General features: G+C 52.0%; 1 protein-coding gene across 3 annotated transcripts in view; it reads right to left on the bottom strand.

The window, feature by feature from the left end:
* GGTA1 (glycoprotein alpha-galactosyltransferase 1 (inactive)) overlaps window positions 1-15,904 on the bottom strand; it is a 57,467-nt gene that overhangs the window by 16,539 nt on the left and 25,024 nt on the right. For 2 of the 3 annotated variants that reach the window (XM_027035005.2, XM_015084793.3), the window contains exons 2-3: window positions 10,942-11,058; window positions 4,386-4,474 (exon numbers count right to left, since the gene is read on the bottom strand). In XM_027035005.2, coding sequence (XP_026890806.1) covers window positions 4,386-4,465 — 80 coding nt within the window. In that variant the 5' untranslated portion in view covers window positions 4,466-4,474; window positions 10,942-11,058. The other variant, XM_015084794.3, reaches the window with a different exon arrangement.

Raw genomic sequence — 15,904 nt, 5'->3', positions numbered from 1 at the left:
TTACCATTGATGCCCCCGGCTGAGCTGAGAGCCTGGGTTTTGTCTACTTTTCTTTGAGGTACAGCCAAAGGTATCGAGGGACTGGGTATTTTCAGTGGCAGTCCCTTCAGGGTTGTTCAGAGCAAGGGGTGGGAAAGAGGTTACTGGAGTCTCTCAAATCTTCATAAAAAAAAATAAGAAAAAGGTGACACCTCTCCATTGGCTAGAGGTGGCTTCACAGAGGGAGGGGTTCCATCTCTGAAGCTAGTGGAGGCAGTGAGTTGGTCTGTAGGGACCTACAAGGCTGGGCCAGGGAATACATGACTCCTCCGTTGAGCCATCTCTAGTCATTCAGCAGATACTTGCTGAGCATAATTACGTGCCGAGTACTGGGCACACAGCACTGGCTAACACAGACACAAGACCTATGTCCATGTGTCCTTGTGCTACACTCAAGCTAGCAGGGAAGGCACACCCTATTCAGGCAATCACACGGCTACACGACCTCAAACTCCAAGCTATTGAGAAAAAAAAAAAAGCATATGTACTCCAAGCAGTTAACAGGAAGACCTGGAAGGCTTCCTAGAGGAGGTGGGAATGTTTGAGCTGAGATCTGAAGGATAAATGGAGTCCAGGTGAAGGGGATGTGGGAAGAGTGTTCCAGACAAGAGTGAAAAGATACACAAAGACGGTGAGGAAAAAAGGAGGCATTTAAATGTGCAAGAAAGTGGCAGAGAAGTCACTGGAAGCCAGACCTTGCTGGGGCCTACTGGGGATTCTGCCCTGGAAGGGTTTTGAGCAGGGGAGGGACAGGGTCTTGCAGGCAACTGAAGAAGGTCACCGGAGATGAGATGGCGGGGGTGAGGAGTGAATGTGGGTGACCCGTTCGGAGGTGATGGCTGTCGCCCAGGCACAAAGCAAGGCGGCCAACCAGATGGAGAGAAGGACTTGAGAGGCATTTTGGGAGGTAGAATGGCAGGACTTGTCATATGGCATCACTCCACTGCTCTGTGCAGGGAAGCTGTGCCCCAGAGCTAAGCCTTGTGCCCCCTTCTCCTCCCTGTGAATAAACGGGGGTACAGCCTGGTAGGAAGAGTTCTACACTTGAGCTCAGGCACCTGCCGTGGCTCAATTCCTGCCTGGCCCCAGTTTTCTCAACCCTGAAAAAAAAAGGGGCTCACAGTTGTTTCACACTCTGTAGTCTCTTATCCCCTCCTCCTGCCTTCTCCTCATGGCAGGGCGGGGGGGGGGGGGTCCTGCATCTCCTTGTAGGAATAAAATGCATGCTTTGTCACTACCTATGCTTTCTCCTCTGAGCCCAAGACTCAAGGACCACACTCGAAAATTTCTTGTTCCTATACTGATTCTGACAATATCCATCAGAGCTAACCCTTAGCCAGGTACCCTTCTAAGCAACTGACATAGATCAGCTCATCGAAACCTCACAACAATCCAGTCTTCTCATCCTACAGAGGCGGAAGCTGACACACAGAAGCATTAAGCGATTTGCCCAAGGTCCTACTGCTGGTGAGGAGTAGAGCCCGTATTTGAACCTGGGGGATCAGACTCCAGGTCCTACAAGAAGTGGAAGGGGGAGGGGAACGGAGAGGAAGAGGGGGAGGGTCTGCTGCCACCCATTGCTCAGATGGCCATCCTGGCACTCAGGGCACTAGCTTCTAGATTCAGCTTTGCGACCTTGTCACGTCTCTTTACTAACCTGTCCTTCGTCCCCTCCTCTCCCAGAATCCTTCCACATCTCAGTGGTCGCAGCAATAACATATTCATCCTTCAGGGCTCACATGCCATCTCTTCTGTGCCTTTCTTGATACGATCCTAGCCTGGCACATAGTAGGTGCTCAAGAAACAGTTGTACCTAAGTGCAAACAATAGATCCCCCTCCAAAGCCAAACATAATCTTAGCCTCCTTAACTCTGACAGTTCCTTTTCTCTACCCTGACAGTCTTCCTCTTCTACCGCTGGTTATTTATATGCCTATCTTCTTGCTCTGTCTAGATCATAACCCCCTGAGGGTAGGACTTGCATTTGTATCCCTGATCGGTTGATGGGCTCCATTTAGTTATTTTGAAATCCTTTTTAGCTCGGTGCTGTCCACCTGTCTAAGGCTAGTGCCCTCAGCTCACCTCAGGCCATCACATGGCCAATTCCCAAGGTGCCACAGGGTCTGCTGCCTTTTATGCCTCTTGCAGACATTCAGTAGATTCCTCACGTTGAAAAATGCGTGCCCGGAGTCTGGGTGCCAAACCATGGCCCCGGAGAGCGGCCAGAACCCGCTCCAGCTACCGTGTGGAGAGTGCCCAACACTCCAAAATCACCCTCGTTATGGGAGGTCAGTGCCAGAATGCACACTGGGGCCTTTGGCTCCCATCTTTTAATTTTGTGAACCACCCAAAATATGGAAGTACGACTCTGGCTGAGATTCCAAACACCAAGCTTAAACAATCAAGCATTCAGAGCTTGTAGGTTATCAGCACAAGGATCTCAATCAACTCAGGGCAGGGACTCGAAAGACTGTTTGTTCTTCAGTTGGATTCTTCCAACCACTAGAGCTCTTCCTTCTACTTGTCAAAACCCCCTGTCTTGTTCTGCCCTCTGGAGCAGAGGAAGAGGAGGAAGAGGAGGAGGAGGAGGAGGAGAAAGAGAAGGAGGAGGAGGAGAAGAAGAAAGAGGAGGAGAAGAAGGATGAGGAGAAGGAGAAGGAGGAGGAGGAGGAGGAGGGAGAGGAGGAGGAGGAGGGAGAGGAGGAGGAGGAGGAAAAGAAGGAGGAGGGAGAGGAGGAGGAGCAGGGAGAGGAGGAGGAGAAGGAGGAGGAGGAGGAGGAGGGAGAAGAGGCGGAGGAGAAGGAGGAGAAGAAGGAGGAGGGAGAGGAGGAGGAGGAGAAGAAGGAGGAGGGAGAGGAGAAGGAGGGGCAGGGAGAGGAAGAGGAGGAGGAGAAGGAGGGGCAGGGAGAGAAAGAGGAGGAGGGAGAGGATGGCAGCTAGCATTCACTAAGTGCTTATTAACTCCCAGGCATTGCCCTAAATGTTTTATATACAATAACTTACTGAATCCTCCCAATGAGGTACCTATGAAGCAGGTACTATTATTATCCCCTCATTTTTAAAGAGAGGGAAACTGAGGAACAGAGTTGCTGAGTAACTTGCCCAGGGCCACAGAGGAGGTGAATGGTGTCACAGAACCAGTTCCAGGCAGCCGAGCTCCAGACTCCAGACAAGATATTTCCTCTGCCCTCAAGTACCCAAGGGATCCCAGGGTCCCTGCACCTGACTCTGAATTACCTTGCCTCAGGACTAAGTATGTCCAGTTTCCTCAATTCAAAAGACAGACGGGGTTTGTAGACTCCTTGAACTTGACCACACCCTAGCTTGTCTCGATTTTGTTAAAATGAGTTGTTCAGAATGAAACAGAATAACGCTCCAGAAGGGGTTAGATCTACTCTGCACTCCCGGGAGTAACAGCTCCCACGCTCTGGAGTCTTCCTTCTACTGATGTACTTAAAGGTACAGATCCCTTTTTTTAGTAGCCAAGATGGTCCTGCAGGCTTAAGCTTTAAGAGCAGAAGGAATTTAACTGTTAATCCAGGCTGTCACCTTTAACTTCGGGGCTACTAACGGGCTTCATCATGAAAATATTAGTGGTGTCAGGACAGCTCCCCCACCCAGAGTTGTGTTGTGGACTTCTTGGATAAAGTGCCTCCTAAGTCAAAGGGATCATGCATTTTTGTAGCTGTTTGCACAGACTACTTTCTGTCAGGAGCCTCTCCAGCTGGAATCTCTGAGACGTTGGATTTTCCAAAAGCACAGAAGCACGCATATTTGGGGGGGAATCCACTGATGCATTTGAAAACTCAGAAGTGTTTCATTCATTTTGCCTTCCAGAGTTACAAAACAAAACAAAACAAGACAAGACACCCAAGCATGTTAGCCAGGCACAAATGAATCACTAGCCGCTCAGAGTGGATCGTATAGCGAAAGTCAACAACTTAAGTTATGCCTTTCAACTCTGAAAATATCTTAGAATTGGAAGATGTGGGGTGGATTTCTCATGGCATTCCTGTCTGAAATTTCTTAAGGTAATTTCCACAGCTCGTCATACCAATGATGAAAGTTACATTTGGGCTTAGGATGGCCTCGCTGTTTCTGCACATAACCCACCCAGAACAGCAAAGGTACAAAAGTCAAGACATTAGGAATGTGACAGGAAGGAAGGGGATTAATTAGCCAGAAGGTACTTGTCGATCTAATGATTTTAAATATAGTCCAGGGCTCAGGGATACAGGAAGGGTGGAATCTCTTCTTCATTGTTAATCTCAGTTTTAATTTCAACCTGGTCACGTGGCTGACAAGAGGAGACTCAAGTCCAAGGTGGGTGTCACACTCCACAATTACCTGTTGATATATTCCCAAAACACAACAATTACAGTCGAGACAACCAGCATTGACAGAATCACTTTTCCTTTGACATTCATTATTTTCTCCTGGGGAGACAAAAAAAAAAAAAAGGAGAAAGGAAAAAGCAGATTAAATAAACACAAAGTGAGGCATGGTTTTCTAAGAAAGGCTGCCACCTTCAGAGAGGAAAAGCTCATAAATATTTAGCTAGTGCGAAGGAGTGCCATTAGCTAACTCAATGGCAAAGTAGTAATTCAATGAGTTGGCAGGGCCGCCCGGGTGGGAAGGGGGCTTAGGTCACTCTGGCGCTGAGAGGGAAGGTATTGCAACTGATCCCGGTCCGCCATGGATGTGGGTGGGCGAGGGTGTAGCTAGAAACCATTCCCATGGACCCTCGCTGCCTCCTGACCCAGATTATGGGAAACCATCCTTTCCCTGGCTCTGCTGCCGTTGACATACTGACCACAGGCCCCATCCTCGGAGGGGAAGACAGCCCTGGTCCCTTAAAGTCTAGGCTCTCCCATTCTCAGCCCCATCCGGCTTTTCCCCACCACACCCACAATCAATCAGTCAATCAATCAATCAATCAGTGCACAGTGGGTACTTAAATATGTCTTGATTGCTGCATGAAGTCATGGTTGGAGAGGGGCTGGGTGCCAGGTGGGGAATGACAGGTTGCAAAGTACTTTAATTTGGGCGGTGAGGGAAGACCTTGCTGGGGAGGTGACTAAAGCTTCCCAAGGGATGAAGACAGAAGGCAAAAGGACAAGAAGTGCAAGGCAAGTCCCACACTTGGGAGCAAACAGATCTAGATTGGGACTGTGCCCACCCGTCATAATGATGAGATGTCTTCACTCCCAGAGAAGGGTGGATTTGGGTGCCAGCCCTCATACACACAGAGCTGGAAGACCTTGAACGTGGGGCAGGTCCTCGGGTCCTCATCCACAGCTCCAGAAAGCTCCGAGGACCAAAGGCCTTTTTATAATTTATTTGGCACCAAGATCCTAACTGATATGAGGCTATTTATAATCTTTATCCCACTTGGTGATGCTGTTTACATGTTTCTTTGCAGAAATATTGATGGATTTCATTACGTCGTGCAGCATAATACACAATTATGGGCGTTCCATAATACACGATATATTATCTGCGCCCCCCAAAATTCTGAATCCCAACATACCTGGCCCCAGAGTTTCAGAAAAGAGATTGTGGATCTCTAACTGAATTGGTTCCTTCATCTCTAAAATGGGGACGGAAGTGGTGATGATCGCAAGAGGTAACGTCCACAAAATGCTTCACATTGCGCCTCACACTATATACATGCGCCCCAAAATGCTAGTTCTGGTTACCGGTGTCCGTAACATGGGCTGTTGGGAGGCTCCAATGGGACAGCACGGTGCCTGGTACTCGGTAAGAGCTCAAAACGTATATGAGGAAAAGGAGTGAGAACGTGGTAAACAACGAGGTGCAAATAAATGCAGATCGGGGACTGTAACGGTTTATCCATCTGTTCGGTGCCACAGCCTGATTAAGAGCTCCTGGGAAGCGGGAGGCACCCGGAGTTTCTCCGATCGAGCCCAGGGCCCTGTTACAGTCCTGCTACAATACCTGTGTGTGCGGAGGAGGTGACAACGTTGCATCCCGAGCTTTATCAATGCCACCTGCTGAGGATCCAACGCCAACTGCTTCCCGGTGGAGAAACACTGAATGCTAAACCGAGGAACACCCCAACTCCCGGCGTGGAGAACAATGACACGCTGGGCAGCGCCCAAATCAGACACACCTCCCAACCCCCTCTCCCAGTATGCGCATAACTTTTTAATTCCAGAAACTAGCATCAGAGGCAACTCTCGAAGCCCATATCTTTCTGGAGATCGCTTGAACCTGCTTATGTTTTGCTGGAGACTTACGCCTGGAGGCCAGGTGGGTGAGCCAATACCGGGTCTCTTTTTGTTGTTGTTTGTTAACTTTCTTTATTCTGAGAGAGACAGAGAGAACGAGCGGGGGAGGGGCAGAGAGAGAGAAAGAGGGAGCATCCCAAGCTGGCTCCACGCTGTCAGCACAGAGCGTGATGCAGGGCTCGAACTCACGAACCTGTGAGATCATGACCTGAGCCGAAACCAAGAGTCGGATGCTCAACCGACTGAGTCACCCAGGCGCCACCCCCCCACCCCCCACCCAATACTGCGTGTTTTAGCAAGCCACTAGAAATGGGTGTATCCATGCTTCCTGGGATCTGGAATCCAAGTCCCCAGGGAAGGAAGGGTTGGCAGGGTGGCCAACAGAGCTTTTAAAACATTTTCATTTCTCTCTCTGGACACAAGTGAGGCATTTGGCAGTCAGCACGGTCTAAAAGTCCTTCTCTTATGTTTCTGTCTCAGAATTTTCAAAACTGTATAATTCTGAAAATTGGTGGTTGGCTATCTGACCCACCAAGCAGGAAATGTGGGATGGCTTCTACATTCCTTCGTGTAAGGGGTAGAGCACCGAACTGGGACCTGCTGAAAACTGACACCGCGTCTCACACGGGAGAGTGTAGGTCTAGGTCACCTGGGTGCCTCCTTTCCCAAGATTTAGCCAGTTCTGCCAGAATCCACCCCCCCCCCCCACCTCCCAGGCCTTCTTGTCACACTTGTGATTTTTCCCTAAGTCTGTCCTACCCCAGGCACGGGCTGCCCCAGGGCCAATCCTAGACAGCGACCCTTACAACGGCTCCCACATGAAGTGTGACCCATAAATTAATTCTTCCGTACCCACCCCATCCTGTGCCCCCCACCCCAACAACAACCACACACACACGCACCCTTCAGAGAATCTCAGAATTACACCCCAACTGGGCTAAGTCAAGGTATTCCTTCCAAACTGAATTCCTCTCTGAAAGGAATTCTGGTGAACCATGTTTTCTCCATCTTGTGTCAGGGGAAAAGGTAAACGTCTCAGCTGAATAACAGAGCACTCAGAAGCTCTGGAAAAGCCATTATTTCGGGAGAACGGGAATTGGGCAGGGAGAAAGCAGTGCTGGAGGAAAGCAAACCTTCCCACAGGTTAACAAATCCTCCTGTCTGCCTCCGATTCCTCCGCCGGCCCAGGGAACCCAAGCCCTCCTCCCTACGAAGCTGCTTCTGCGAGCCTAGTAGCTTCTGGAATATTGCACTGAAGTCAAGAGACTCAAAAGGATCCAGGTCAGGTAGTGACAAGTGTTGCACAAGAACACAACTCAGGTAAGGGGACAGGGGAGGGGCACAGGCACCAACTGGGTGTTCATGACCTTGGACGGAACTGGAGTTCTCCACACCCCCCTCGGGGACGCTCAGACCCGGGAGGAAACTAGACCAGCACTGAGACTCTGGAGTCAGCGGTCCTGGATGTCTGCCTTGGGTGAGTAGTCTGAGCCCCTAGTTACATATACAAAATGGAGCTTGAAACACCCTCCTCCGGGGTTCTAGAAAGGACTGAAGGAGATCGTGTATACGAAGCACATGGTGCCTGGTGGTCAGCAAATGCTCCACACCTGGCAGCCGTCAGGACACTGATGCTTTCTAATGGGAGAGTTTCTAAAATGCGTGCTCTAGAGCAGAGCCGTGCTGTACCTGAGGGAGTCTGGGTCCCCCAGAAGAGTCAAGGGTGAGCCCACCCCCCACCGCGAACTGTGACTGTCCTCAGCGCTCCCTCCCCACTGTCTGCAGCCTGGGACCCGGCTGCTCATCGCGTCTGCCCCCCTGCCTGGTGCTCGAGGCAGGCGGGCAGGCGAGGAAGGGGAGGTTCATAGGTGTAGCGGACCTACGGGTCAGCCCCAGCCCCTCCACAAAGCCGGCTTTGTAACCCAGGATCACGAGTTTCTCTGGCCTCGGTCTCCCCGTCTGTGAAACCAGTTCTGTGGACTTAACTTCCCACGACAGGCTTTCCGTCGATGGACCCGGGACGTACAAGAGAAATCAAGCAGAGAGCTGGAAGTCTCGGCTTACGAAGGCGGTTCACTGAGACCCACCGGGAGCTCCTGGTGCCGTGGCCCGTGTGGATTCCTTGACGCGATGACAGCATGGCGGGAGAACCAACCCGCACGCGCTGAGCGCCGAGGCTGACTTACTCAGAAGCTGATGAAGCCTGGGCATCCTGCCCCCTTGCGAGCCTGGGCCTGACCTTCTGTTGCGGGTGGGGGGTGGGTCAGGAAGGCTTCCTAGAGGCAAAGAGTGCTGCCGCTGTCTGAGGGGATCATTCCAGCCTTGGGGCCTGTCCTGGGGCTGCAGGTGGGGCCGGGGGACTGAACCCACTACCTGCCCGCCCACCTGGGTCCCAGTAACAACCTGCCCCACAGGCGCCCTGTTGGGCACCCAGGAGCGCCCCCCTTGGGTCCCAAGAGGAAGGGCTTGAACCCCATGCTGCTCTGTGCCCAGCTGAGGGGCCACCTCGCACCCTACCCCTGCCCCATCTAGGATCAAAGAGCTGGGTTCTCTGGGTGAGAAACAGCCGAAAGATTTACAGATGCGTCACCACCAACACTAAGTTGTGAAGCTGGAAGAGACATTTCTAAAGTCTCAGTGATAAGAAGGAAGGTCGATTCACCAGGCCAGAGGCCAGACGGATTCGTCTCCCTTTGGTCTCTATTGAAAATGATACTGCAGAATCATCCTAACACAAAGAGGCCATCCAAGACTATGCAGCCAACCGATGACAGGTGCATTAGACAGCTAAGCACTACTAATGGTTTTTATGGTGTTTTCACGTCGTTTTATTATGATGTCGTTTTCCTGGGTCTTTTCCTGTTTGAAGTATTTGTCAGTTTTTGTTATTTGCTGTGGTATCTCTTCTCATATCCTAGTATTCACTTCCATGCCTAATACTGTGGGTGCAACTCTGCCTTCTGTCTCTTGAAGATGGCTCTGAAAACGGAATAAACTTCAGGCCCTTGGACGCCCCCCGGAGGAACTAGGCCAGGCCCCGGGCCAAATGTTTTCCCAGTAGTCTCTCCGCTAAGCCCCACGGTTACCCTGTGAAGTTACTCTAGTGTCATCCCCGTTTTAAAGATAGGAAAACAGAGGGGCGCCTGGGTGGCTCAGTTGGTTACGCGTCCAACTTCAGCTCAGGTCATGATCTCATGGTCCGTGAGTTCGAGCCCCATGTCAGGCTCTGTTGCTGACAGCTCGGAGCCTGGAGCCTGCTTCGGATTCTGTGCCTCCCTCTCTCTGTGCCCCTCCCCTGCTCAGACTCTGTCTGTCTCTCTCGAAAATAAAGAAACATTAAAAACAAATTTTAAAAAAAGATAAGGAAATAGAGGCTCAGAAAGATTAACGTGCCCAATGTCACACAGCACAACTCGGTGGAGATGGGATTCTGGTCCCGGGAGCTGGGCTTCAGTGCCCACCCTTGTGAACACTCTTTTCTCAATAAGCATGAAGGCTCACCCGTGGACTAATCACCTGGGCCTCTCTGGCACATCCTCTCATTTTGCCTTTCTTGATTATCACGTGAGAGTTGCTTGGGTCACAACTGACCCCAAGCTGGCCACTCACAGGCTAGACTCGCTGAGGGGCTAGCTTCCCCGGACCAGCTTGAGCCTCGGCAGGCGCCTGCTGTGTGTAGGCTGGGGCCTTCCTCGCCCCCCGCCCCCCTTGTTCATCCCTCGTCACGGCCAGAGTCCAGAGTCGTGGCTTTTGGTGGCGGAGACTGAGGTTTAACACAGACTGAGGTTACTGCGTTCACCCAGAAGAACCGGGGGGAGGGGCGGTGCTGACTTTGAAAAGCAGACCCTTGGCCTCGCAGGCCCAGCTCTTGGAAGGGGGTGGTGCTGGGGGGGTTCCGGAGGGGAGTGCCACTTTCTCCGCACCCCCTGCTAAAATGGTGGGCATCACACGGAAGAGCTCCCCATTGGAAGAAACATGGTGCAATTTGTGGGGAAAAAAAATAGATATGTAGAAAGCTGCTTCCAGTGATGTTTTCCATTATGAGGGTCAGAGTAAACACAGACGGAGGAAACAAAGAGTCAGGTCTCAGACTAAATACACAGCTAATTGTCGCTCCAGCCATCACAAACGGAACAACCTGTTCTCTGAAGTCCATCTTGTGGTGACTTTTCTTGAATCCCCTCCAGGAAATCTGAAGCCTGTATCCAGCCAGCTTTTCCTTACTGCCTGGCTCCGGAGTTACTGTGCAAGGGTTTTTTTCCAAGAGAAATAAGGTAAACGAAGTGTCTGCACTGCCCTGAGGGGGCTCTGCCTCAACGTCAGCCCAGAGCCCTCCTGCCTCCGCATTGTCACTCTGAATCCTGTAGAGAAAACCCCAGGCCGTGGCCACACCAGCCAGCCACAGCCCCGTGAGGTCCTGCCAGGGGGGGGAGCAAAATAAAGCAGAACTTACAGTGAAACCTCTGAGCCAGCATCCCACCAGCTCCTGCTTCTAGACGGGGGAGAGAAGGACTTTGTCTTCTTCCAGAACTACTGAGGGCACCAGCAAGAGGGGCAGGGGAGAGCGAGGTTCCGCCCTGCCAGACCCTGCTCGCAACTCCCCCATGGACCCCGACAAGGCAGAAGTAAATCATTCCAGCATCTCGACATACCTCATCGTCTGCTTCTCTCCCCGCAGAGTAAAAGGCAGAACAACAAAGTTCTATTGAGCTCCGCTCTGCAGAAGGAGGCAGGGCCGGGAGGAAGGGGAAGGTGCTGTGTTCCAACTCCTGTCAAAAGAATAAACAGCTGTTTCAGGAAGGGGGGGGTGGGGAGACAGATCCCGTAGCAGCCAGGGGCTTTGTTCCTCGCTGGCCCTGGGAAGTGGGCTGTTTATCAGGCCTGTTGACTCCGAGGTACATGCCAAGGCAGAGACATCTCTCTCTGGGCCCACAAACGGCCCGGCCTCCCTCCCCGAGCGAAACTACAGGCCCAAACTAGGCCTGGCGTTGGAGGAGGCAAGGCCACCACCCTTCAGAGGGACACACAGGCCGCCCACGTCACCCACTCCTTGGCAGAAATGGGAACTGTTCTGAATCCAAACAACCCCAAGTAACTACTATAAGGAACAGCCAATGAGAGGTCTAAAAAAAAAAAAAAAAAAAAAAAAAAAAAAAATGCAGGGGTGGGTGGGGTGGGTGAAGGAGAGAGTCCTCAAGACTCTAGTCGAAATGCCACCTGAACGTTCCTCAAGGTTGAGCCTCTCCTCCACATCTTTTGAACCTCGGAAGTTGTTTTGTTTGAACGCTATTTTTATAGAATGTTATGAGATCTCCCGCATCGAAAACCGAGCTATAAGAACTTTAAAAGGGAGGCCCAACCCTGCGCTTTGGCTGAATAATGCTTAACCCTTCCCACACCCACCTCCTGCTCCTAAAATAGAATTTTCCAGCTGGAAAGGACCTTAGAACAGTGGATTTCTCAAACGTCAAAACAGCTAGAAACTTTTATTAAAAAAAAAAAAAGAAAAAGAAAAAAACCCACAGGAAGTCATTCTCAGAACCCCACCGTGCAAGATGGAGCGTACAAACTGCTTTGGCCGAAGCAGGGAAAGGAAGCACAAAGAGCCCCCCGCCCCAACCCCAGCCCTCCCGAGGGGCCCCACACCCCTCACCTCCAGCGAGGATAGTCTGGCAACCCCAGACTTAGGAGAGGGGGCCAAAGTCCAGGAGCCCCACCAAGCGATGCCTCATCTAGCCACTTGCAGCTTGCTGTTAACAAAATCTCACAGCCCCTCCTCCGGGGGGCCTGAGTTGTTTGACCACAGCGTTCAGCACCTGAAGTTCCAACAACATGCTTAAATCTAGTAAAGCTGAACAAAAGCGCACCTGGCAACCCATCACTGCACTGTTGGTCTGGACACCACGGCAAATGTGCATAAGCCCACCAAGAGACGCAGACCGGGAAGTTCACGGCAGAGCAAAAACTGGAAACAACCCAAAGACGATCATCGGAGCAGATCGGTAAGGCCCTAGAGTGGGATTCCAGGCACAGCAATAAGAATGAGCCAGCTGTAGCTGTTAGCAGCCACGGGATGGGTCTCACACCCATCATGTGCAGAGAAAGAAGTCTTGGATGAGTCCCTTTATGTAAAGCTCGAGAACAGGCAAATCCGTCTGTGATGCTGAGATTCGGAAGGGGCCCAGAGAAGCTCCTGTGGGGCCGGTCATGCTGCTGCTTAAGTCGGGTAGTGGATACACAGGGGTGTCCACTTGGTGAAAATTCATCACAAATGCGCCTTTTCTGTGTGAATGCTAAGAACAGAAACCAACAGAAAACTTTCTGCTGAAAACTGCCTTATCTGCCTTATTCTGTCTTCCCCTGACCCTGGCTTGAGGGCCACAGGCCCTACTTTTTCCTTCTTTTGGGTTCCCCACCACAAATACCAAGCATCACCGAGCACCTCCCTACGGGTCCAGGGAGGATTTGCTGCATTACGCGATCTAGAAATCTGGAGCGATTGTCAGTGCGAAAGGGAAAGATAGCAGAGCCTAGACGCTAAGATAAGCCGGTCCTTTTCACAAGCAAACGCCTCCCACAGGTCAGAAGGGGCTCGCACTTCACGATTTGCAAAATCAGCCTCTCTCGGTGATCCTCGGGGTCACCCACAAAGCGGTCGGGGAGCAGAAGGAGGCTCTGGGAGTCTCAGTGATTTGCTCAAGGTCCACAGCGGGCGAGTCCGAGGAGCTGTGCTTTCTCCCCTAAGCTGCCTCCAGGGGGGAACCCTCAGCAGGCTGGTGGAGTTAGAGTCTCCAGGCTGGTTAACCACAGCTTGACACAGTGTGCAAACCTAGAAGGCAGAACGTTTAACTTCTAAGGATCCAACATGGTTTTCCTCCTTCCCTGACACAGTCATGCTCAGACCCTCAAAACAAAGGGGCACACACTTGCGGTCATTCCTTAATCGAGAGGCAGAGAACCTAGCAAATGAGCCTCGGACGTGCTAATCAGAGGAGGCCAGAGGCTGCATGGGTAAGGGCTCACCACCAGGCCGGCTGGGCTGGCTAATCTCATCATCTGATGGTCGCTAGGGCTCCTTCCAGTCCCGGCAGCCCATGAATCTATCAGTTAGCGGCCAGCATTCAGTACCTGCCCATTGGCCACACCTCAAGGCAGGATGGCAGGGCCTCAGAGTTGTGGCCAAGGCGGCTGTAAGCCCAGGTGTGGGAATCCCTGGCTTTGCATCCAAGACCACTTCCGGTTGGGAAAAACAATGAAGGTCAAGATCCTGCCCGCGAGGACGAGGTATTCTTGACAAAGAACAAAAAGGCTGCAGGTTGTCAGCGTTTGATTCATCCCAAATTTTTCACAAAAGACATTCTTGGGGGCGCCTGGGTGGCGCAGTTGGTTAAGCGTCCAACTTCAGCCAGGTCACGATCTCGCGGTCCGTGAGGTCGAGCCCTGCGTCAGGCTCTGGGCTGATGGCTCAGAGCCTGGAGCCTGTTTCCGATTCTGTGTCTCCCTCTCTCTCTGCCCCTCCCCCGTTCATGCTCTGTCTCTCTCTGTCCCCCCAAAAATAAATAAACGTTGAAAAAAAAAAAAAAAGACATTCTTGCTTGTAAGCGACAGAGCCAGTTGGCTGGTTTCTCCCTCCATGTCAAGGATAATCATCCTCCCTCACCTCGTGGGGTGGGTGAGGGGCTGTAGAGAGTGGTGGTTGTACAAGTACAGACTCTGGAGGCAGGCTGCCTGGCTTTGAGTCCTAGCTCTGCCCCCTATGCTGTGCAATCCTGGGCGACTGGCTTAACTTCTCTGTGCCTCCATTTCTCCATCTGTAGCCAGGCACCATGAAATGAACCACAGGTGAGGGAGTGAAATAGTAAGTGGAAGGACCTCTCTCCAGCAGCCTGCCCGGGAAGGGTAGGAGAGAGGGTGCCAGCTGGTGGGGCCGGCTGAGGATGGAAAACCTTCCTGGGACAGAGCCGAGGAGAGAGAGGGTTTGAAGATTCAGAAAGGGGGCAGGACAAGTGTGGAAGAGCATCCCTGTGGGGGGAGGATCGAGGGGTGCCCCTAGGACAGGCAGAGGTGCTTCCGTTTGTGCAAAAGCAAAGGAGACAGGATGCGTGGGCTGGTGATAAGTTTTGGGGGACACGGGCAGTCGGGAAACTGACAAGCTCCAATCCGGAGTGGCTAAGGGTGGAGGACGGAGTGGGTGGGTGGGGAGAAAGGAGCTGGAGGGCCACACAGAGTCTTATCACCAGGAGTCGGAGCCTCACCACACCGAGGAATCTGCATTTCATCCTGAGGGTTCTGGGGAACCCTTGAATGACATTAGGCAAGAGAGTTACTGATTTGCTCTGCAGAGTTACTTGGGCTGCAGGGCGAGGGTGGGTGGGAGAAGGAAAATCTCCAGCCAGGGAGACCCACGGGGAGCCTGCTGGCCCATGTCCTGGTGAGATCGGAGACCTAGACAATGGAAGTTGCTAGAAGATAAGAAAGCACCAGCTGTCTAAGATAAATGAAGGAAAGGGCACCTTGAGAGCTTGGATTACATGAAGTAAATTCTCCCTCAACTTCTCTTAAGTGTCAGCCTTGTCGGTGAGCAACTCCCGGATTTAAAATGACTTTCTTTTCATAGGCTCCTTATTTATCTTTTAAATATTGTTCTTCTCCTCCCAGAATGTCAAGTCCATGCGCAGATACTTCCGTATGTTTTGGCCCAAAGTGAAAGTGCCTATGACATCAGCCCATGTTCAATGCGGCCCTGTAGGCTACGACGCATGCCTGGTCCACGCGCTTGGCACCTGTGTGTTCAATACATGTTAACTATTCCAAAAATGGAAGGCAGTGATGAGAGCAGTAATCGCAGTGAGCAGTAGGGTGAAGAGAGCGAGGCAGACGTGGGTGTCATTCCTGCCCCTCCAGGCGTGGACCCTGGGGTGGGCAGTGCGGGCCCAGCATGAGTGTCTGCACGAGGAGTCCGGTGATCCGGGTGCTGGCTGACATTGCAAACTCTGCAAGTTCTGGGTAAATGGCAGAGTGAAACGATGTTCCTACTAAAGAATGGTGTGTAAGGTTGGGAGTGGGGGGAACCGGTGAGCCCCGTTCTAGACGCATTGGGTTTGAAGAACCTGCTGGAACCAGCTCAGCAGCGAGGCTGAGAGGAGTCTGATTTGGGAGTTGTCAGTACACAGGCAAGAGCGGGCAGGTCCGCTGGGTGCTGAGGCAGAGGAAGCACAGAAGACAGAGAGGGGCGTCCCTAACAGGCACTGCCCTGAAGCCAGGGGTGGGGGGGGGTTACCGCAAGGAGGTAGGAGGTGGAGCCAGGAACAAAAGGAATCATGGGGGCGCCTGGGTGGCTCAGTCGGTTGAGCGTCTGACTCTTGATTTCAGCTCAGGTCATGATCTCATGAGTTCGTGAGTTCGAGCCCCGCGTCAGGCTCAGCGCTGACGGTGCAGAGTCTGCTTGGGATTCTCTTTCTCCCTCTTTCTCTCTGTCCCTCTCCCTCCCTCTCTAAGTAAATAAATAAACTTTAAAAAAAAAAAAAAAAAGGAATCACGAAAGCCAGACGAGACCCAGTACGAGACCCTCACGAGAGCAGCGTGAGGGCTGCGAGCTGAGTCTGGGGAGCCCAT

The sequence above is a fragment of the Acinonyx jubatus genome, chromosome D4 (assembly GCF_027475565.1).
Source record: "Acinonyx jubatus isolate Ajub_Pintada_27869175 chromosome D4, VMU_Ajub_asm_v1.0, whole genome shotgun sequence".
Lineage (NCBI taxonomy): Eukaryota > Metazoa > Chordata > Mammalia > Carnivora > Felidae > Acinonyx > Acinonyx jubatus.
Note: the sequence above shows the minus strand (reverse complement) of the source record. Positions and strands in the feature narration are given on the sequence as shown.